At 38.6% G+C, this 23,831-nt stretch overlaps 1 protein-coding gene across 4 annotated transcripts in view; it reads right to left on the bottom strand.

The window, feature by feature from the left end:
- Positions 1 to 223: 223 nt before the first annotated feature.
- LOC129721902 (uncharacterized) overlaps positions 224 to 23,831 on the bottom strand; it is a 134,738-nt gene continuing 111,130 nt past the window's right edge. For 2 of the 4 annotated variants that reach the window (XM_055675002.1, XM_055674999.1), the window contains one exon: positions 224 to 676. In XM_055675002.1, coding sequence (XP_055530977.1) covers positions 638 to 676 — 39 coding nt within the window. In that variant the 3' untranslated portion in view covers positions 224 to 637. Of the gene's footprint in view, positions 677 to 15,089; positions 15,326 to 23,831 lie in introns of those variants that run through there. The other 2 variants (XM_055675000.1, XM_055675001.1) reach the window with 2 other exon arrangements.

Below are 23,831 nucleotides of genomic sequence, written 5' to 3' on the forward strand. Positions count from 1 at the left end.
ATTTATTTAGCAGCTGTTGGGAAGATGATAAAATTTGTAATCTACGTTTCAAGAGCAAAGTGAATTTAATGCCAATCTTGGTTTTCTTTTCCTAGTATGTTATTAACACTCATTGAAAAATATTAAATTTTCACATAATTTTGAATGTAATAATTGTTTAATGTGTTCCTAAAATACTGCTAGAACCTGATCGTACTAGGAAAGATAATCACGTGATGGTCCAGATAAGACAGGAATCTCTCGGACGGGCTTCCTTTTGATAACAAATAATAAAGTTAAGAAAACTTCACTTTTCGGTCCGCAGCTACAGATTGCTTTCCAATTGCTTCCCGAGAAGTTCAAGTTTGTTTTCTTTTTTACAGACTCCCGGAGCATTCTGCCGATTGAAAAAGTAAAAATGTTACCCAATAATTTGTCGGATGGCGGCCTAACAGTATCCCAAATGATTTAATTGTATTTCATCAGCAAATTCTCTTGTTTTGCCTCCAGACATCGTTTCGCATTACGGGCTGGTACAGTGTGTTTTGAATTTTCTCAAGCCGTAATTCTTTTCCTTATGAACAGTGGCTTTTAAAGCCATTGCTTTTTTCAGACGCGCTTAAAGTTCCAATATTTTACTTTTCTGCTACAACTGAGTCTACTGCCAGACTTTTCCAACTCGTTTCAGGGATATTGACTAGAAAAAAAGGAAATTATATTTTTGTTAGGCATGTTACTCAACGAAATTAAAGCAAAAAGTAGCTAATCGTGATGTCAATTACATTTGAGAGTGTCTCATCTAATGTCAGAAAAATAATAGAAAATAATTGTATATTTAAATAAACGACCGCAAAATAAACGTAGACTTTGGACAACCTTTTTAATTACAATGTACGCTTTGCAATAGATTTGGAAATACACTTTATTCGAGTAAATAATTTAATGGTGTGAAATGGTAAATTTTTGTGGTATTTCTCTTTCAACTTCTTTTTTTATTTATTGATTGGTAACCCTGAAAAGATGCGTTGATTTTGGATTGCCATTTACCAATGATGATTTTGGATTGCCATTTACGGGATGATTCTAGTTCTCTTCTTATTCACCGCTCCGCACAAACTGCAAGCAAGCAAACAAGACATAATGATCATACACACTAGCTACCGGAACACTCACTGCTATTAAAAGTGGCCAAATGCGACGCGATAAATCCGGACAAAATTACTAACATGTCCGGATAATACTATGTCGTGCTGCGATCCGTCGGTTAGACCGCCTGCTATGCCTCACTACACTAAAATCAGCTGCTGCTCTGTCGTTTGCGAGTCGAGCCAGTTTTCAGTATGTCAACCGTCTTCTTGCTGCTGTGATCGGTTATATAATGAAAATTAAATTTCTGCATGCTGGTTTTATACGTAACCACTGAGAGTTAAACTTTTGGTAGGCGATTTCGATCTCATATTGGTCGTTTAATGTCAGATTTCTCTAACACAGACGAGAGAATATTATGCCTAGTTAACCGGAAATGCTATATCAAAGCATGCTTCTGCCCAAACAAGTCATTTTACTATTGGAGGATGTGACTGTCGGAAATATTTCAGCAGCAATGGAGAATATACAGTGGTGGAAAAAATAATAGGTGTGAGCGTTGCTTATAAAGTCATTTGCATTTTAACCTATTATGTTTGAGGTATATTTGAACGCAATGTTTGTCTGAGGTTGCTTCCATTATGGACAATGAATAGAAACATGCTATCTGTCATAATGTATGGTATTTTGTCCGGGCGGTTTTTTAAATTTTGCTTTTTGTTCACCGGTAGAGGGTCGCGGTAAATATTTCAGCGCTGATAAAAAACGGCAAATCAAAACCAACAATATAAAGGTTAACTTTCAAAAAAATAGCAGAAACCATCGGCTGCTCACAGAATATAGTTAAAACATCGGTGAAATACCAGAAGATATCAGAAACACGAGGGTGGAAAGGAAAACTAGTTTTAGGAATGATCGCCGAGTACTGAAGTTTGTAAAAAAGATGCATTCCTCACATGATAATGACGTGACGTTCAAAACCATCCGGAACCGTCTGATTGATTGTAAATACCGTGCTCGTACTACCAGAAAAAATTCCATTCGCATGAGGAAGATTTAAAACTGTTTCTCGCTGTTTCTGGAACGTCTAACATAATACCGGCTATCTGTCGAGCTTTGTAGTCGCAATTTTACAGAGTCCGCTTTGACAAGCGAATAGTGAGAGGTTCTCAGTAGAGCCAAGCCATTCGTCCGCAAAAGGACTTTAAGTATGGGTTTATTCTCAGGCTTTTCCACACAAAAATCTTCTCTCCAGACTTAACAACCTCTGGTCTAAAGCTTCGATAATATCATAGACTATAGCACGTTATACGCTCCCAGAGTGATAGCTTGCAGGAAGATATAATAAGGTCGATAAGGAGATGACAGAAAGCACTATAACACGGAGCAGGTTACTTCTCAATAAGTAGCACTGCAAAATGGTAAAAAAAAAAACAAAAATGTGCGAATAGCAAAAACGTCCGGACAATGCCACAAAAGATTAAACAACTACTGATCGCAGTGGGGTTCATACAAAAAAAATTTAAAAAAGATTTCGTTTTAACAATCTTGTTTTTTATAAAAACTGCACAAGATTAGCCAAACAGTGATTAAAGTTGTACTGGCATATAGATAAATTTACTGAGTCGATTGCCTATTATTGACTCAACCTATGATAGTATTTTTAATTTATGTTTATTTTTTATTAAGGACAAAATTACTGTGTACAACTTTGCTAAAGACATCAAACCGTTCTGGATTTAATTTTTTTTTTAAGGAAATTTGAATTTTTTTTTCTCATGATTTTAACCATCAACACCATTTTTACATAAAGCCTTTTTAAGAATTAGTTGTAATTAAGAAAATACTCATAGCACCAAACAACATAGCTCATAAGAACATCTGTGCAACGTTTCAATTAGTTGAAAAGTGGTCGAAAAAAATGTGAATTTTAAGAATATTGAAGAGAGAGTAACCTAAATTAATAACCATCATGTAGCAAAACGGGGTATAGAAAAACAGTGGTTTGGCACGATCGAATCACTCACTCTGAAAACGAGTTGCGTTGTAATTGAGATATAAGCGTGGGTGAATATTGAAGAGAGAGAACGCAACGTAAAAGATATAGTGTTTTCTCGTTATCTGAAGCGATACCGCTTACCGTGCAACGCGCGTGCTAATTAAATAAATCGTTGCGTAGGTTAGTGGTCAATTCGAGAACAACATTCGAATTGTAGCTTAGCGCATGAGATAAACAGTAGGGTGCCAATGCAGATCGACTTTCGAATTTCGTTTAGCGGTGGGTATCAAAGCTTTTGTTTTCTCGAAAAAAGTCCCTATGACAAATTCAGCTTAATCGTGCAGCAGCCTTCTTCCCAGAACCAGGGACAGACAGACATTCGAAGCAGCCTTCTGTTGCGTTGTCTGAAACAGTATATTTTCTCGATATTGCCGATATGCCGGAATAAAGTGCTGATTTTTTGTTAGGGAATTAGAATTACGTTGTCCATTGCACAGTGGGGCGACTCTATACAAATGCTGGCCAAGCAAAAAAATCTCTTCAAATCGTAGAAAATACATGGTTTTTATATAATTTTGGGACGCTGAGTTCGGATTTGGTGTTATTTTTGCATGAAAATGTGTATTTTTCACGCCAGGGAAATTTTCATGTTTTTTATATGTATTATATGAGGAAAATTTTGCATGATGCATGATGCTTAAAAGACTTTGATGTGCCATAAAAAACATAAAAATATTATTCAGTTATTAGGAAAATAAAAAAAAAATAATTGAAAAATATGCTTCTTGATGAAAATTACTTTTGACTTGGTTTTTCCAAAGTGACTATATAAAATTGCGTCTTTTTATCACATTCTTCTTTTTATTCGCTTGCACCTTTATCTTCATTCTTGTGTTCATTTGTAATACTGTTTTAATATCTTCAAGGGGAGTTTTCAAAATGCAGTTTCTAACGTCAAAATAATAATTCACTATTTGTTCTGTAAAAATAAGCAGGCGATTTATTATGTCATGGTTCGTGTTTACCTACATGATTGTTTTTACATGTGACTGGTATGATACAAACTTAAATTATGATTTTGGTACTCAGTGCTGGTGATACGAAACATAAACAATGATTAGTTTTTGATATTGCGTTAAATATTGGATTGATATTTTAAATTATTGATGGGTTAATTTTGTTAATATGAAAACAGTGTGATTAATCATACTGAAACATGTTTGAAAACGTTGTTATTATCTGATTAATACGAGCCATTTGTTATTCTGCTGACTGTTTGCAGTATGCTATTCAAATTTACATTTTTAAAATCCGATATGTGCCGAACACTTGTTGTTTCTCTTCGAAAGAAGGGTACTCTGCGCAACTCTGCACAGGATCGGACTAGATGCTTTTGAAAGCATTTTTTCCAAGCTATCGTTTAAAACTAGTGCCAATAGTGCCAAACCCTGCCGTCTAAACTTAAAACGATGTTTTATGCAAATTATACGTATAATATTATACATTATCCAATGATGAGGATTTATTCTCCTATTTTACAGACAACTTTTCCTTAGACGTCATCAAGATACAAGTTACCCTTGAGGCTCCAGCAAATTTCGCAACAATGCATTTTTTCAAGAAATATAACAAAGGTAAAACGGCAAAAAACGCTGACTCAGTACACTTTGAAAAATCATAGAAAATTCAAATATTGTCGTAATGCTCTAAAAATTTGGATTCTGACACTTTAATAGTATACAACTATAGGAAAAATATAATTGAAATGAAATTCGCATTGTCATTTTTGGGTCTATGGCCAGCGATTCCCCACTGTGCATTGATGTGAACTTTTGTAATATATCCCAGTCAGCTGCTACACGTGTCCTTTTGCAAAATCCTATTGTTGAGGGATCAGGTACCTGCCCGACACTCCCAGTCAGGTAAAATATGGTTTATGAAGCTAATCACCTTCCCAGGATTCAAAGACCAAATCTCTTTGGGCGGTAAACAGCTACTGCCAAGAAACCTTGAAAGTGCTGATATTAGACACCTTGTTTCCCGTAGGAGAAAAGAAAGACGGCCGCATGGTAGCGAAATAAAGGCCCAAATACACACACGGCGCAATGACGCCTTCTCCTTACAAAATAAAAGGCGTGATCGCGTCCATGCCTTCCATTTTGTATGGAGAAAGCGTCATTACGCCGTGTGTGTATTTGGGTCTTAAGTAGGCGACAAAAAAGAGTAGCCATGATGTTTTATTTGATTCCGGGTGGTAGTTATTTTCTCCGCACATACAAGTCCCTGGCATAGGTCTTGAAGATTAACATGGCCTTTGTTATCGGACTTCCGGAAGTCGTGCCTCATAGCCGTAAAAGATTCACTTTTTTTTATCAATGTAAATAAAATATGAAATTTCCGGCATGAATCGTTCATATCTGGTCCTGTTTCTAAAAATTTTTTGTTGAAGATACGACTTTTAAGGAGTCAGAAAGTTTTCGAGCTGAAAGACTTCTCCGGAAAGTTGTTTTCTGTTGAAAACAATTTGTTTGAGACAACAACGGATCTCGAAATTTAATGCATTTCTAAGACACAAGGTTTCAGGCTTTGAGACTTCACAGTAGGCTGTCCCAAAAAAAAATCGATGTTGAAAAAGTCAAGGTGCTTAGCCGTAAACTGAAAAATAATGTTATTTATAGCATTTTTGTAGAACATTTCGACTTTTCAAAAAATCGTTTTCAGGTTGCCCAAACGTGATTTATGAAAAAATGACTTTTTCAAGCTACAAAACCACTCTTTTGCACTTTTTTCAAATCTGTCCGATTCCTACATTTTTCCATATATTTTTTTATTTTTGTGAGGTTGTTTATGAATATTTTGCATGGTTCAGCATCGCATTCAATTTTTTGACTCACATAGCCCATTGAACATCACAAAAAAGTAAATTTTTCTCATAATTTTTAGATAAAACACACATAAAAAAAATTCGATCAAGAACTAAAATTTTTACTGCAAAGCAGGATTCAAGATGAAAATTTACATGAAAAAAAATCCTTAATATTTTATCGGGGGACTGAGATATTGGCGTTTTACATGTGATGCATTTTCATAAAAATGCCACCAATATCACCATTGCACAGTGTTTTTTTTAAAGGGGGGATTTGTTAGTTGTTTAAGTATTTATGATAAATATTAGTAAATAATGAGTATGTGTGTCCAATCACAAATGGTAACTTCTCAACACTGTTAGAAATTTGTAATTTTAATTGTTAGGATTTGTTCGCTTTCGCAGTTAGGACTTATCACTTCGTAGGGATTTAAACCTACTTGTCAGAAAAGGGGAAGTAAACTTACAACTAACTTAATTGCTAACTTATTGGCTATAAAGAGAGCTTATCGTAGCAATTGAGGATTGCAACGATTTTTGTCGAAAATTGTTAATAATTTTATTCGACATAGCTTCTAATGGTTCAACACCAGTAAGTCTATGTAATTCGAGTGTACTAAACCAAGGAGGACGCTTCCAAATCATTTTCAGAATTTTATTCTGAATCCTTTGGAGCGTTTTCTTCCTTGTTGAACAGCAACTTGACCAGATCGGTACAGCATAAAGCATTGCTGGTCTAAAAATTTGTTTGTAAATCAAAAGTTTGTTCTCTAAACAAAGTTTAGAATTCCTGTTAATAAAAACATCTCGTATATTTGATGCACTTAGCTTGTATACTCTCAATTTGCTCTTTGAAAATAAGTTTTTATTGCACAGTGTTTATTTCGCCGTTTTTGTGCGATTAATTGAATAGTGATTTAAATGTTGAATATAGACATAAGGTATGTTCGGAAAAGTTTTAGGATATTCGAAAATGCATCTTTCAAAGTAGAAAGATGGGTGATAAATCCACCAAAGAATGAGATAAAAAAATTATTTTTTAATTAGAATAAGATAGACGGAAGGTGTCTTCGACAAAATTTTAGGTTATCTCAATACAAGAAACTTTACCGAAGATATCATGTTTCTATCTCTCACATATTACGAGCAACATTAAGCTTTCTATTAAAAGGCACTGAAAATCACAATTTTCATTCTAACTTTTTTCGCAGATTTTTCCGAATTTTTAAACCTTCTACCAAGTTATCAACCATCCAAAAATGCATTTATTTTATGAACATTGTTATTCTTTATCTCCCAAAATAAAACAGTTATTTAACAATTTTTTAAAATGCATAGTTTTCCATCACATGTAAAAATGCCAATACTCAGCCTTCCGATAAGGTATCAAGCATATTATTTCATGTAAATTTTCGTCATAAATCCCGCTTTGTAATGAAAATTTCAGTTCTAGCTCAAAAATTTTTTTTTGTGTTTTGAAGGGTTTTATCTAAAAATTATGGAAAAAATAATTTTTCTGTGATGTTTAATGGGCTCTGGGAGTCAAATAACCGAATGCAATGCCGAACTGAACCATGCAAAATATTCAAAAACAACCTAACAAAATGATAAAATATATGTAAAAATTTGGGAATCGAACAGAATTGCAAACACTACAAAAAAATGGGTTTGGAGCCCAAAAAAGTCATTTTTCATAAGTCACGTTTGGGCAACCTGAAAACAACTTCTCAGAAAGTCGAAATGTTCTACAAAAAATGCTATAAATAACATTATCTTTCAATTTAGAGCTGAGCACCTTGACTTTTTCAACAAAGATTTATTTTGTGACCTACTATTTCACAGCCGATTGAGCTGAAATTTTGCATGACGACTTTGTTCGAGAAGACGAAGCTTTTAAACTCTACTGCTAACCGAAATTCGAGATAAAAAAAATCAATAAACAAACACCTTCCTAGGGTCAGTGTACGTGAGAAAAAATAATAGTGTGAATTCGGCTAGACGAGTTTTTATCATTCTGTGATTCGCATTGTGTATATTGTGGTAAAGTGAAGGTGAGGTGTATAAGCTTTGTTGATTAAATATTTAAGGGAGTCTCCTCGAAGGTGGCTTCCGAAAGGTGGTTTTTTGAAGTGAAAAAGCGATCCAGATAAATAATTGTTCGCATTCATTCAAAGATAAATTTTGAAAAAAATTGTCGATAAAAATGGCGGACTTATTTACAATCTCGCACGGTAACTCATCGCTGAGAACGGTGTGCACGATTGTGAGCTTACTTTGCGCCTGTACCACACAATAAAAATATTTTCATAAACTGATAAGCAGTTTATTAATCACATAAGTACTTTTATTAATCATGAACGCCGAGCTACCATGTAAAATGTCCACAATTTTGTTTTTATTCGCGTTTTTTGTTCATGTCCATGCTTATCTTCAAACAAATATAAAAAAATATTTTTCTGTGTCGCATTTTCCACACCGCAAAAAATTAAGAAAAATTACCTGAAACTGACGAGGAGACTCTTTTAAATAATAATTTAGTGAAATACAAACAGGGAGTTTCAAAAATTAAGAAAGTACATTGCAATCTTTCGACAGAGAGTCCAAACGTATTGCTGGGTAGATCGATGCACCGGCACATATAAGCTGTTTTCCATCCTTCCTTTTTTTATCCGCGACACGAAATTCGATCCACCATCTAAGATTTCATGACGACGAGTGCGGTTTTATGTGCGCGAATAACGTGCAGTAAAAAAATCGCTGCTCCCGTGACATTGAATTCCGATGAGCGGCCGCTGCTGCCGACAGTCAGGAACAATGGAGCGCCAATTGCATTGGCTGGTGAAACCAAGAAGCAAAAAAGGTTGCAATCAAGAAATCGCTGCAACAGCGATTACGCCTTAAAGGATTAAGAGGACTCGTAAAACAGTTCATATTTATGAACGCATTAAAGTTTTACAACCTTCGCGTCGTTTTTGCCTTTTCTCTTCGGTGGCACTATGTATTCAAACAGTTTCCAGACAATGTTGGTTTTTCGTTGCTCTGGTTAGGTTGTATCGAGAATGATCACTTACTGTTATTTGCACGTAGAATCTCCCATAGAGACGAAGTTTTAAATTTTATTTTCCGGGAACAGAATATTTTGATGCCAGTTGAACGCCTTTTATTGTACACAAATAGAAATCAGGATAAATTCGTGCTTTATGTTATCACTACTAGCACATATTTTAAAGAAGAATAAAATTTCTCCAGTACATAAATTTTATTATTTCGAAGTTTCAACACAATGGAATGCTTCTTTCTACTGAAACTGTTCAGAAAATGCTTCCCACAAGTTCATTAATCCGTCTTTCTGGTACTCTTTGTTATGTCTCACTGGTGTGCTGCAGGCAACATTATTCCGATTCTGGGTGTCTAATTCAATCAACCAAATCCGCGTCGCGCACGGTCCCTTCTGCCTCATAGCGTTTATAGGTTTACAAGTTTGCACTGTTCTAATCAATTCTGTGCTCGTTTTCTTGAAATTTATACTCAAATCGTCCAGTCATCTAAAGTGAGATTATTAGGTAATCTTTACTTCTGCACCAGTGATCGCTGTTTGTTTAGGTCTCAGTGTTTCAACTTAGCATCTGTCGCTGTCACTGGTAAACGGGGGTAACTTAAATCGGCAGAATTTGCGTAAAGATTATCGAAATTGATTTCAACCTTCTTACTGAAGGTTGTTCCTACATTCGCCTTCGCACAATGTACCAAACGCCCTGTAAGTTGCTCTCGATATTCAAGTTGCGGCTGCACTGTTGAAGTATTATCCTGAAACGTTGGTTTGAATAATTGAAGAAGGCTCAACTTGTATGAATAACAAATGAATTACATGCAAACCTCTCGAGAACAAGTGTATTTTATTTACGACGGTTAGATCTGTTGTCTTAATTATTGGTTACTACTTCATTTTCACTAAGTTTCTACTCAGGAATTTAAGGTTCAGAAAGTTTCAACCACTTTGAAATTTGTTACAATGTTTGTTACGTTTCATCCTATTTTTTCAATATACTTCATATTTACAATGATAATGTTCATGAATGATAATTTTGTTCCATAAATCACTTTCAAAGGAGACGCATGGTGTTACATATAAATGTGTATTCAGATATGAGCGATTGCAAATTGTTTTCTGTCAGTTTGTCAAATTCCTCTAAATAAACGAGATAATTTTAGCACCAACCGAAAGTGTCAAGGTAACTTTAGAATTAAAATTGTAACCTTTCATAATTCGAAAATTATACTTTAATACACAGCGTTTCCCGATGCGGATTCAAAATTCGACAACCGTTGAATGGAATAATTCCTGTTATTCCGTGATGTAAAATACTCCGAATCGTGAGAACCGTACGGCTTCCGTAATAGGTGCAGTTGCAATAAAAATGAGCCAACACGAAATACCACAGCAATAACTTTCCACGTATCGCTACTGTATCCTTTCCACACCAGCCAGTCAGCAGTGCTAACCGGTGCAATCAAATTGCGTTGAGTATTGGGATTATTTTCCGGTGGAATGATTTTCCGTGCATCGCCCAGATGACGGATTTCTGAGTGTAATCGGCATATTACCTAGATAAGGTGAAAATACCGCTCCAGAGGCACCCGCTTCCGCTCGGGAGGGAGGATGTGCAGTACTCGGAATATCTACCAGCTGCAATTTGATATTCCCTGCCCAGTCACCTGCCGCTAGAGAGGTTTTCTGCCAGCAGAATTGCTTCTCTGTTGAGTTAGGCTCTATGATGATGACATGAAAGATTTATATAATGCTAATGGGTACCGAGAGGATATCGGACGTAGTTAGCTTTAATGTGAAAATGCTTTAAAAGCTCCGATGAATAAATGAATAGGTAAAATGTTTGTTTTGAATTAACAATGGTCATGATACCTATTTATTATCTTAAATAAGCCAGCCAATGTCTGTTTTCCTCTTGATGCCTTGTTGTTGACGTAAAACGTTTGCACGTGACAGGTAATTTTAGTAGCTGTCTTGAAGAGTAAATTACGATGAATCGAGTATGATTTTACGATTGTTAGCTGGTATTTCAGCAATGTAAAGTATCATCATATTGAGCATTTGCTCCCTGGGATGCAGTGGCAAATCACGTTCTGATGAGTGTTTCTTCAATCGAGATTCAATACACGTAGATGAAAGCTTAAGTTGACATGTTACGCGACTTATCGATGATATTCATCCTCACGAACGAATAGACGGTCAGCCCGAGGGGGGTGTAAGCATTCTGAATATATGCATACATTTTACTGTAGATAATGAGTACAAAACGTATGATTATGATGAAATGTAGTTTTTTGTTGTCATGACTCGTCATTCCTACAGTTGTAGGTTTGTCAAGAAGGATAATTATTGATATTTCTCAAGTGACAATGCAACTTTAACAATGATTCAATTATCATCGAGACATTTTATGTTTTGCTGATCATGACATGCTTGCCTATAAAGCTTAACCCTCTAGTGCCCAAGTTAATTTCCAGACGGACTTCGAAAATATCACTATGGAACTCTATAAACATTTTTTAAGTATTGATTGAAGCTTTTTAGAGGTGTGACTGAGGACCGTCTAAAGGCGGCAGCATTTTATTGGTTGAACCTTTTTTGTCTTTGATATCGACACAGCTGTTATTGATTTACCATCAAAAGGATTAGATAGATGTTATGAAAAGTAAATAATTTATACTATGTATCAGTGATTCAAGGATTTGATCGCAAATGGCTTTTAGGTCCGTAGGGGACTCAGAATTTCCAAATACTTTTTGGCAAGTATCTGATAATAGATCTGTTTAAATAAGACAACTTGCAGACGACAGCGTGGTCTCTGTTACAGGAGCCAAAGCTGCCGATTTGCAAGGACCATTGCAAGATACCTTGGACAATTTGTCTGCTTGGGCTTTACAGCTAGGTATCGAATTCTCTCCGGAGAAGACTGAGATTGTAGTTTTTTCAAGGAAGCATGAACCTGCTCAGCTCCAGCTACAATTAATGGGTAAAACTATTTCTCAGGTTTTGGTACACAAGTATATTGGTGTCTGGTTCGACTCTAAAGGCACATGGGGTTGTCACATTAGGTATCTGATGAAAAAATGCCATTAAAGAGTTAATTTTCTTCGGATCATGGTGGGGAGCACACCCGGGAGACCTTATAAGGCTTTATCAGACAACGATATTGTCTGTAATTGAGTACGGGTGTTTCTGCTTCCGCTTCGCAGCAAACACACATTTGATCAAACTGGAGCGAATACAATATCGTTGTTTGCGTATCGCCTTAGGTTGCATGCAGTCGACCCATACGATGAGTTTGGAGGTCTTAGCTGGAGTACTACCTTTGAAAAACCGCTTCTGGAGTCTGTCTTCTCGTATTCTTATCAAAAGTGAGGTTTTGAACCGTCCTGTGATTGAAAATTTTGTAAGGTTAATCGAACTTAATTCTCAAACCCGTTTTATGACATTGTATTTCAATCACATGTCACAAAATATTAACCCTTCTTCGAATATTCCAAATCGTGTCGACTTATCAAAGACTTCTGATTCTACTGTGTTTTTCGATACATCCATGATAGAAGAAACTCGTGGAATCCCGGATCATTTACGCGTGCAGCAGATCCCCAAATTTTTTCCAATAGATATCGAAACATCAACTGCGACAATATGTTCTACACTGACGGATCACTTCTCGATGGGTCCACTGGCTTCGGTATTTTCAATAACAGTTTAACCGTCTCCCATAAGCTTGATAATCCTGCTTCTGTTTACGTCGCAGAATTGGCTGCAATTCAGTACACCCTAGGGATTATCGAAAAAATGCCCACGGATCATTATTTCATCTTTACGAACAGTCTCAGTTCCATTGAGGCTCTCCGATCGATGAAAGATGTTAAGCACTCTCCGTATTTCCTGGGGAAAATACGGGAACATCTGAGTGCTTTATCCGAAAAATCGTTTCAGATTACCTTAGCGTGGGTCCCTTCTCACTGCTCGATACCGGGCAATGAGAAAGCGGACTCTTTGGCTAAGGTGGGCGCAACAAACGGTGGAATTTATGAAAGACCAATTGCCTTTAATGAATTTTTCTCATTTGTACGTCAGAATACGATCATCAGTTGGCAAAATGCTTGGACCAGAGGGGAACTGGGAAGGTGGTTACATTCCATAATCCCCAAGGTGTCGACGAACCCGTGGTTCAAGGGGTTGGATGTAGGTCGGGATTTCATTTGCGTGATGTCCCGGCTTATGTCCAATCACTATAGATTTGACGCGCATCTCCGTCGTGTTGGGCTCGGGGAAAGTGGTGTCTGTGCCTGTGGTGAAGGTTATCACGACATAGAGCACGTTGTTTGGTCATGCCCTGAGCACCGTGACGCCAGGTCTAAATTAATAGCTTCCCTGCAGGCCGAAGGTAGGCAGTCGGCTGTTCCTGTTCGTGATGTCTTGGTGAGCCGTGACCTATCCTACATGTCCCTTATATACGTTTTCCTGAAATCCATCCACGCCCCAGTTTAGTCCTACCCCCTTCCGCCTGCATCCAGCCTAACGACAAGAACACGTTAAGACCCCGGATCCGGAAACTGCAATCAGACCCGCACGATACTCTCAAGGCCCGAGGGAGACAACCCAATATGCCAGTCCGTAATATCTTGGCCCAGCAGCGGATCATGTGCTTACCTATGGCAATGAAAACCATCATACAGTAAACCAGTGCTTTTAATGCAAAATATTATAGCTTTAAGTGACATTTAGCTTCAGCTCGTAGTCGGCAGCGAGGATAAAAAATTTGCTTTTAGTTGTTAAGAAACTTTAGAAAGTAAGCTACTGGATATAATTGGCGCCGTTAAACATAAAATTGTATTTGTGCCGTGTCAAATATATTATAGATGAACAAAAAAAAAATTTAACCGTCTCCCATAAGCTCGTTAATCCTGCTTCTGTTTACGTCGCAGAATTGGCTGCAATTCAGTACACCCTAGGGATTATCGAAAAAATGCCCACGGACCATTATTTCATCTTTACGGACAGTCTCAGTTCCATTGAGGCTCTCCGATCGATGAAAGATGTTAAGCACCCTCCGCATTTCCTGGGGAAAATACGGAAATATAGTGCTTTATCCGAAAAATCGATTACCTTAGCGTGGGTCCCTTCTCACTGCTCGATACCGGGCAATGAGAAAGCGGTCTCTTTGGCTAAGGTGGGCGCAGCAAACGGTGAAATTTATGAAAGACCAATTGCCTTTAATGAATTTTTCGCATTTGTACGTCAGAATACGATCATCAGTTGGCAAAATTCTTGGACCAAGGGGGAACTGGGAAGGTGGTTACATTCCATTATCCCCAAGGTATCGACGAACACGTGGTTCAAGGGATTGGATTTAGGTCGAGACTTCATTTGCATGATGTCTCGGCTCATGTCCAATCACTATGGATTTGACGCGCATCTCCGTCGTGTGGGGCTCGGGGAAAGTGGTGTCTGTGCCTGTGGTGAAGGTTATCACGACATAGAGCACGTTGTTTGGTCATGCCCTGAGCACCGTGGCGCCTGCTATTGCAGGCATCCATAATATGTATTTGCGTTACTGTGGTTGAAAAACGTGAATTTACACGCTTTCAAATAATTTAACAAAAAGGAAACTCGGTACCGATTAACTTTCAGCCACTTCAGCAATTCCCAACCTGGGGGTAAGTCTCCAAAGCGTACACAAAAAAAAAACGTAATGGCGGTCAAAAAACACTCTTTCATGAATGCAACAGTGAAAAAACTGAAAATCGATATTTTTTATTGTATTTCAATGTCATTCAACAAAAAATACCAAGAGAAAGGGTTAAGAAAACCGTGACGATTTGTGGCGTAGGGGGGAGGGGGAGTATAACGTTGGGTGACGTCATATAAAAAATATAAAAAAAATATAAAATTGACTGGAAAATTTTTTCAGTTTACCCCCTTTTTATTCACAACATTATGATTAAAAATCAAACTGAATGTAATTAGAGAGAAACAATCACAGCAAAAAAAATTCTTCCGAAAACTGGTTGCTTCAAGACATCAGCAGAAAGTCCTGATGGTCCCGATGGGTCTGACGCAGTGTTGCCACATTTTCATCTGTACTGGGGGTTGCAAAAAACTTTTTCATCTGTACTATTGTTCATCAAACAGACAGGGAGACTGCGGGTTCAAGTCCCATCGGGATGCGGTATATTTTTCCAAATCTTTATCATATTTCCAGTTCGCCTATTTTTCGCTTACCCTGCTGCACATATTGTCTGCTTAATGAACTAGTGTGTTAATGGGTAAAAGCCGTTGTTAGAATCTGTACCGAAATCTGTTCAATAAGAACATAGTTGTTTAGTTTGTGCACCTGAAAAAAAAAACAACTTCAATGAAGTTTGTTCATTGTTTTGAGAAAACTGTGACTGCATTGACTCTGTTGATATTAGTTCTGAACTACTAGCTCACTTGTGAATGAAACTGCTAGATTGCGAGATCGCGTTCATTGTATTGATACTGAGTCTGTTACAAAGTTCAATCTAATCTTTTGTAGTCATTTGAAAGATCTATACTTATCTGTACTTTTCACAAAAATCTGTAAACTGTTCAATACAGAATCTGTATTCTGTACGTTTCTAGAATTATTATTTTCTATTTTTTTGTTAATTTTATATGGGACATTAGGTAAAGCACTTCGACACGTTATTTGACCATATGTTTATTTGATACAAACCTCGCAGCTAATTGTGTGGTGTGTGATTCAAAATTTGCGTGACGTACTTAATGGATGTCGCCTAAGGGGTACGTGAACAAAACAAGTTTGAGAACCGCTGAGCTACTTACACCTTCGTTTTGGCATTTCAACTAAACCTTACTTAGGGCAAGGAACGGCTTAAGCAGCGGCGTCTATATTAATCAGTCGAACAAAATGGGCTTTAAACTCCTACTGTTCAACACAAAAATATCTTTGAACAAATATCAATTGAGAAAAAAAACTCAAACTTGCAGTTATTCAAGCGTCATTCGAGTGCTGAAGAAAATTCCGTGCAAAACAGATGCAAACTGCTTTGAATAGGTTCGGGGTGATTGAAATAGTGTCCATACATTTTGAACTTTGATTGTTTACTGTTAAAGTTTACTAAATTAAATTTAAGTTTACTAATCAGTTCTAAAATCTGAAAAAAACAAGTGCTGATTGAGAGAAAGATAACGCTAGTCACCACAGATGTCGCTCTAAAGTTCAAACTAGAAAAAAAAAAAGATTTTAGGTTTTTAACCATTCCTGTGAATTTTGGTGCCCCCAGCCACCAACATATTTTCAGAGACATATACTAGTTTTCTCGTAAACATAACGTTGAAGAGACGAACCCAGCGAGCAACTTTTACGTAAGTTGACGCGTTTTGGTAATGGCTAGGGTCAGCAAAATTCACAGGTATGGTTAAAAAGCTATAATATTTCTAGGGCAGCTATATCGAGCTTTAAGGCAGCACTTTTTTAGCTTTTGTTGATCACTGTAATTAACTGTAAATTAAATTTCCATACATATGTTCGTATTTCATCTTACACATTTCAAGTTTTTCGTCTCAATACACAAGAGGCTTCATAACCTGCTTAAAATAGGTTACCTATTCTACTTTGCTTTTCGTTTATGGTAACAGATCGTTAATGACCCACTGCCGAGTCCAGAATACGTCCCCACATCACTCAATCTTGAGCTAGTCTTCTCCAATCGCCCCTAACATCCGCTGATCGGGCGTCCTCATCCACACTACATATATAACGAGTGCGGGGTCTACCACGAAGTCGCTAACTATTGTCGGGCTCACTGCTAAATATTATCGTTACTGGTCACTCCTCCGACATTCGTGCAACGTGACCAGCCCACTGTCGCCTGCAGTATTTTATCAACTTGACCATATTCGCATGTTGGTATGCTTGGTACACCATGTGGTTCATGCGTCTGCGCCACATTCCATTTTCAAGTTTTCCGCCAAGTATTGAACGCAGGATTCTACGCTCGAAAACTCCAAGTGATCGACATGCCCAGCACACCGCAACCTGCCAATCTTAGTAGTGTGGACGATAGATGGCTCCCCAAGCAGCTTCTGCTGTTCGTAGTTCATTCGCCTTCTTCACGCTCCATGCTCCAGCTGCTTTTTACCGTAGACAGTACGCAACACCTTCCTCTCATAGACCACATGCCCGAGGGGATTACCGTGTTGTAGATGGTCAACTTCGGGCGGCGGCAAATTCTACCCGATCGGAGCGTTCTCCGGAGAACAAAAAATGCGCGATTTTCTACCATAATGCGCCGATAATTTTATCTGCTGGTTGTTACCAGTCACCAGTTGATCACCTCGATTTCATCACCAACAACTTGAACTCGAGGTGGGAGGTTGTCACTGTCTTCTCGTATACCCCTATTTTCCACGTACTTCGTCTTCGATGCATTGATGGCCAGTCCAATCCGTTTGGCTTCGGGCTTTAATCCGATGTACGTATCCGCCATCTTCACAAAGGTCCGAACCACAATGTCGATATAGTTGGTGAATCTAAACAGTCGAACAGACTTATGGAATATCGTGCCACTCGTGTTAATCCCTGCTCTTCTAATGACACCTTCCAGGGCAATATTTAATATCAGACACGAGAGACAATCACCTTTCCTTAAACCTTTTCGAGTTTTGAAGAGGCTCGAGAGTGCCCTCGGTACGAGAAGTACATACATCACTCGATTCATGATTGATTCATTGTCCGGAAATCTGTAGCCGTATACTGTGTACAAACTGCTTCACAGATGATGATAGTCGTCGACAGAGTATTTGGGAGAGTACCTTGTAGGCAGTGTTCAGCAAATGATTGTCCGGTAGTTGCAACACTTTAGCTTGTCGCCTTTTTTGAAGATGGGAATCACACAATACCTTCCATCCGCTTCTCCATTTCAACAGATAACTGGGAAGTTTGTCCACTTCAGCAGCTTTATTGTTTTTTAGCCGGTCAATCTCCTCTTCCACCTCCAGAAGATGGCTGGAATCCTGTTGTCTTCTGCTTGTGAACCAAGATTAATTACCATACCTCGAGCTTTACAGCATCGCCGTTTAGATGCTCATCGAAGTGCTGTTTTCACCTTTCGATCACATCACACGTCCGTAAAGAGGTTGCCGTCCAAGCTCCTGCACATATCGACTTGCGGCACGTAGCCTTTACGGGAGTTGTTCAGTTTCTCGTAGAACTTCCGAGTGTCGTTAGCTTAGTGCAGGTTTTTCATCGCTACACGCGATTTCGGTCCTTTTATTGGCGGTTTTTCCTTTGGAAGACTGAGTTTTAGCTGTTTCGTGCCCGTTGGTATCGTTCCACGTTCGTTTTCGTACGGTTTTGTAGCGTTCTCGCCAGGGGCTGTGTCCTTCTCCTTGACCAACTGTTTGCATTCGCCGTCAAACCAGTCATTTCTTTGATTCGGAGCCCTTGTACCTAGTAGCGCCACAGCAGTGCTACTTATGCCGGATCGAATGCTCCTCTACCAAATTACTCTTCCGTGGGTAGCGCTGCCTCTAGCTGTTGCGTGTATTCCTGTGCAACCCCGTCGTCCCGCAGTTGCTCAATATTTGGTCGCGGTGTTCGACTTTGGTGGATATTATACACTGTTCGGCATGCAGCTAGCTACTGGGTAGTGCTCCGAATCTATATTCGCACTGCGGTAGGTGCGAATGTTGATGACGTCGGAGAAGAACCTGCCGTCGGCTAGAACGTGGTCGATTTGATTTGCTGTCTGTTAGTCGGAACAAGGCGTGAAGGCTATTTGGCCCGATTATCGGTCTGTATATTGCATCCCGTCCTACCTGTGCATTCATGTTCCCAACGACGACCTTCACGTCCAGTCGCGGGTGGTTATCGTAGACCTGCTTCAGTTGCATGTAGAATGCTTCCTTCTCGTGGTCGGGTCTCCCTTCATGTGGGCAGTGCACGTTGATGTTGCTGTAGTCCTTTATCCTCAACTTTCACATCCTTAGGTTGATAGGCTACCACCTCATCACGCGTTGGCGCATCTTGCTCAGTACTATAAAACCGGTTCCCAGTTCGCTTATGGTGCCACCCTTCTGGTAGAAAGTAGCCGCTCGGTTCCCGCTTTTCCACACCTTCTGTCCTGTTCAACAATGTTTTTGTAACGCTACAATTTCGAAGTTGCGTGGATGTAGCTGTTAGCTCTGTTCAGAGTCTCACGCTGCCACCAGGACGTTGATTAGCGGCTTCTGAAATGGAGATCAGACGCTGTTTTGAGCCGCACCATCACAGACGCTCGGGTTGGCAAAGCATTTCTTCTACCCCCGGAGCAAGGTTTACGCGTCAATGATCGCGCCGCACCTGCTCACTTGGCTATTGTCGGATGACAACATTGTCCAGGCAATACTAACCAGTTGTGTTCATGTTCCAGCTGGCAGTTTATTTCAATCATATGACTCCTGGCGGTGTTAGATAGGAACTTGTGAGAGTCAGAGCTAAGTTTGACGCTTCAAATTACACTGGTACTCTCCAAAAAGGCTTTCTGCAACGGTCTCAATATATAAAAAGGATTCGGGGGAGAATCTGACATACAGAATTGAGGAGTATTATGCTTAGATAACTACTGCTATCAAGTCGGTGATCCGTTTTTATATACTGGTAGAACGGGTAGTTTGTCCTTGGCCCAAACTTTTGTTATGAGTCGATAGATTGCACATAACAGCTGCTCACTTTGAGATGTTCGGCTGGGAGGCCGTTCTTTCCAGTTACTTTATGGTTTTTCTAGCTCTTTACAAGCTTCCCTGGCCTGGCGGATCTTGTTGATTCTCCTTTATTACTCTACTGTTTCTGTCGACGGCTTTATCCCCTTTTTCTGTTCAACAACGCCTCGCAATATTGTTTCTAACGTATAACCAGTGTTCCCTGTCGTTGTCCATGGTAGGGATTGGCCAAGATCCGGTTCCTGATTCCGTTTACCATTTTGTAGAAACTTCGTCTGCAGAAGCTTATCTCTGTCTTCACAAGAAATCATTCACGGAAAATATTTTTTCGTTATTCTTTGCACGCACGTTTCGTAAACATGGAATTTGTAGATTGTACAGCACTTTTGTTGATTGTATAGAACATTCGTATTGCAAGTTATCGAATAGAATTGCAACATTACACATAATTTGTACAATTCACGAGTGTACTTTCGTACGAAGGTGGATAACAACGAACAAAAATTTCGTAAAAAGTATATGTTATTGCGTAGGCTTACTAACTCGTCGTACTATTTACATTATGCAGCGTTTGTTTGTATGAATGATTGCGTTCATTTTTAAAACCTTTCGTTACGTATACGAATACGTGCTTTGACAGTTTTGACGAAAGCACTCTCAAGTTTATTACGCATGGGTTTCGTTGCAGAAAACATCAAAAGGTTTTATATATAATACACACGTTTTCGTGGAATAAACTAAAATATATTTTCAGTGTGCTCGCGTTTCTGGCGTTGATGGTGTCTCTTCGGGGCCGCTCTTGATAACTTTTTCTTATCTGGCGTGCTGTCATCATCGCGTGAGTAGGGACCCGGTTTTTATTTTTCGGTAATAAGACAAATCGACCTTATTAGTTCATTAAGGCAGACAATGTGTGCAGCAGGGAAAGCGAAAATTAAGGGAACTGGAAATATAATACAGATTTGGAAAAATCTTAATTCCCGTCGGGATGCGGTATATTTTTCCAGCCTATATTTACTTTGAATGCTCACAATAGTAACACAGTGAAACGAAATAAATTGGAAGCTAACTGTGACCCTACTTCCCACGATTTGAAAGATATTGGAATTAAGATACATTTTTGAAATTGTATTTAAGTTTATCTGGTAATGTTGGTAACACCGATTTATTTTTTATTTTCGTTCATATGTTCAAAAATTAAATCCGTTGGTAAAAAAATCTGACCTTATCGCCTTTCTTCTTGAATGTTTAGGTATCGTTTTATAGTTTGAGGTTAAATTAAAGTTCTTGAAAAATTTACATTTCAAGATATTTATTCTATAATTTTTGTTTTGTTTTTACAATTTTGCCAAAGATAAAACACCAATCAAACAAATTGCTCTGGATCTATATTAATAATATTTTTTTAAAATAACATTTACCTAACCGATCTGATGTTTTCCCAATTAGTTCAAATTAAAACGCAAATTGATTTTTCTTCAAGCTCGCATATTCCTAGAACAAACTATAAACAAATCATCAACATCAGTTTGTGCGTAAAATACTAGTTTTATACCAATTATATGCATAAATAAACTTACTCAACCCGTCAGGTGAATTAGATTGGAATTTTCCACATCGATCGATTGCAATTGATGTGAAAAACTAGAGTGGTTTCCACTCCACGCTATTTCGAGACGGTCCGGCATTGCACAATGTTCACTAATTATTTCATCTTGTTTGCTTTTACATTCACGTCTTCGTTGTCGGCAGAGTGGCAATACTGTAGGTGTGCATGGTATTTTATTACGCCAATTACAATTAACTTAATATCCGTGTTTCTGAGCCCTATCTGCTCTATTCTTCCTCCGTTGGCAAGCGATGCACGAGTGCACTAGGAAAGCGATTCGATTGATGCAAGTGTCGTGTGCTGTGATGTTGAGTGGCAACCTCGATGGACCCGGTCAGCACGACAACATGTGTTGCAAAAGAGAAAATTATGTGAACTGTCAGGAATAGTTGTTTCCGGTTGTGGAACAGGAACGCCCCGAGCGTATGCAACTGTTGACTGCTGGGATGAGTTTAGGCTTGGCTGAATCGAAATAATAGGGCAATATTGGATTGTTTTGATCTTGCTATCGGGTGTGGTGTAGTTTTAAGTGTCAATCATCATCTGAGAATATGTGAATCATGAATGTTCGATTGAAGGACAGAAAAAAATCAACGATGCTACCTATCATTTTTTTGTTTTCTGTAATAAATGAACACATCAACTTTAGTTCAATGGATGCCAATGATATACGCTTTTGTATTTTCAGTACAAAATAAACATATGTTAAGGGCCCGCATGAATTCGAATGTGAAGGATAAACATAAATATAATGACAATTATCACGGGAGGCTTCACTACTTACAAGAAATTTTCCATCGTGACATTGCTGGTGACATATACCTCCAGTCATTTATCCAAGAACATTTCATGGAACGCTCTGGCAGCTAGACAACGGTAATCACATCCGGCATCCAAAATCTGCCAAACGTGTCTCGCTTGCTGGCAACGGATTTCTCGCTAAACATACTACACCCATCATCTCACATCACATAATTTAATTTGCACATCCGGCTTTCGGCCGCGTTCGAGGCCGCCGGGTCTAATTCAGTGATGGGCATGCACACACACACACACGCTGATGCTACCCTGCTGCTGGCATTATCTGTAATAAGCAAGCACAGCACCAGCCGTCGGAATTGTCCTTCAAACCGACCGTCCGTCCGCACAACTTTCGCAGCCTTTCCACATCGCTGTTTTCAGGCCAAGGCGAAGGTACAGGCGTGATGACCCCTTTCGCACACTAATAACCATTACGGGCCGCTGCCTCTGCGAGCCGGTAGTATAATAATCATGGCAGTAGTTGCACGGTTTCGTAGGTTTTCAACGCTATGGTTGATCCTTATGACCCACTATAATGCCAGGCGTAATCCGCACCACCAGCAGCACGACCGAGTGGTGAGTAATAATGCTAAATTTATTGCTATCATATTTCATAGAGGAGTTCAATAAACTGGTCCTTCTACTTCTTCGCACAGAAGTAGCGTGGTGTTTCGACTGTTGGCACGACGAGCCATCGGATTTGTCGGTGCTAGCAGCTTAATTCAAGCCGTCATTATGAATGATTTTCAAGGAATGTCACTGGTTTGCTAATTTGTTCGCTTTCGGTTCAAGCTAATCTTAGGCATGCAGATAATTTCAATATTTTTCTTCTTGGAAATAAACTGAACATTCAAATAAATTGATTCATAAGTCATTCTTCGAACACAGCAGTTTCCAAGTAATCCCGAGTTAAGTTATAATTTTTTTTTTGGTAATTTCTTAACACGACATGTTATGGTTTTTCCGACGGAAACGAAGAGGTCTATAGTTTCTCTGTATGTCTGTAAAAATAAACTGTTGATTGAAATATTGCACCTAGATGTGTGATCTTTTACATACAATCACAATCACATGTATACACAATCTTTTACATGAATCATCATTTCTAAAATAAATTTAGGATGCACACACATATTGACATATGCACATACACATGAATGCGAATATGCCAACACACTTCAGGGCTTGTATACACACATATAAGTACATAGAACACGCATACAAACAGATGCAATGTTATGTATATAGACACATACCAATATACATTCACATATATTAACATTTTTTGTATGCCTGAAGAGCATTACTACACGGGTAAAAATATTTCCCCGTTTTCATGACCTTCAAGGTCATGAAATCATGAATGTTGTTTTCCGACAGAATCATGACCTATGACTCATGATATCATGATGTCAACACCGAATATCATGAGCTATGAAAAGCGTTTTCAAGAATGTGACTCATGGCTATTATAAGCGTCACACATCGCTGTCGCATGGACTCATACACGCAGTTTCTCTCTCGCTCGTATGATTTCCATGTAGGTGCGACGAGACTAGACACATCACATACAATTTGCAGGTTGCTCCTTCGCTTCTCTTTCGGTTCGGATTGCGACGCGCAAGGCGATGTCACGTCGCTTTACGAAATGAGCGAGACACCAGTGCAGTACATACTTGATACCAGTGTTGTTAGTCTCACTCATGCTGTCGGTGCGTGCTTGCTGTTACTCAGGGTAATGCAA

This window comes from Wyeomyia smithii, chromosome 2, assembly GCF_029784165.1.
Source record: "Wyeomyia smithii strain HCP4-BCI-WySm-NY-G18 chromosome 2, ASM2978416v1, whole genome shotgun sequence".
In the NCBI taxonomy this organism is placed as follows: Eukaryota; Metazoa; Arthropoda; class Insecta; order Diptera; family Culicidae; genus Wyeomyia; species Wyeomyia smithii.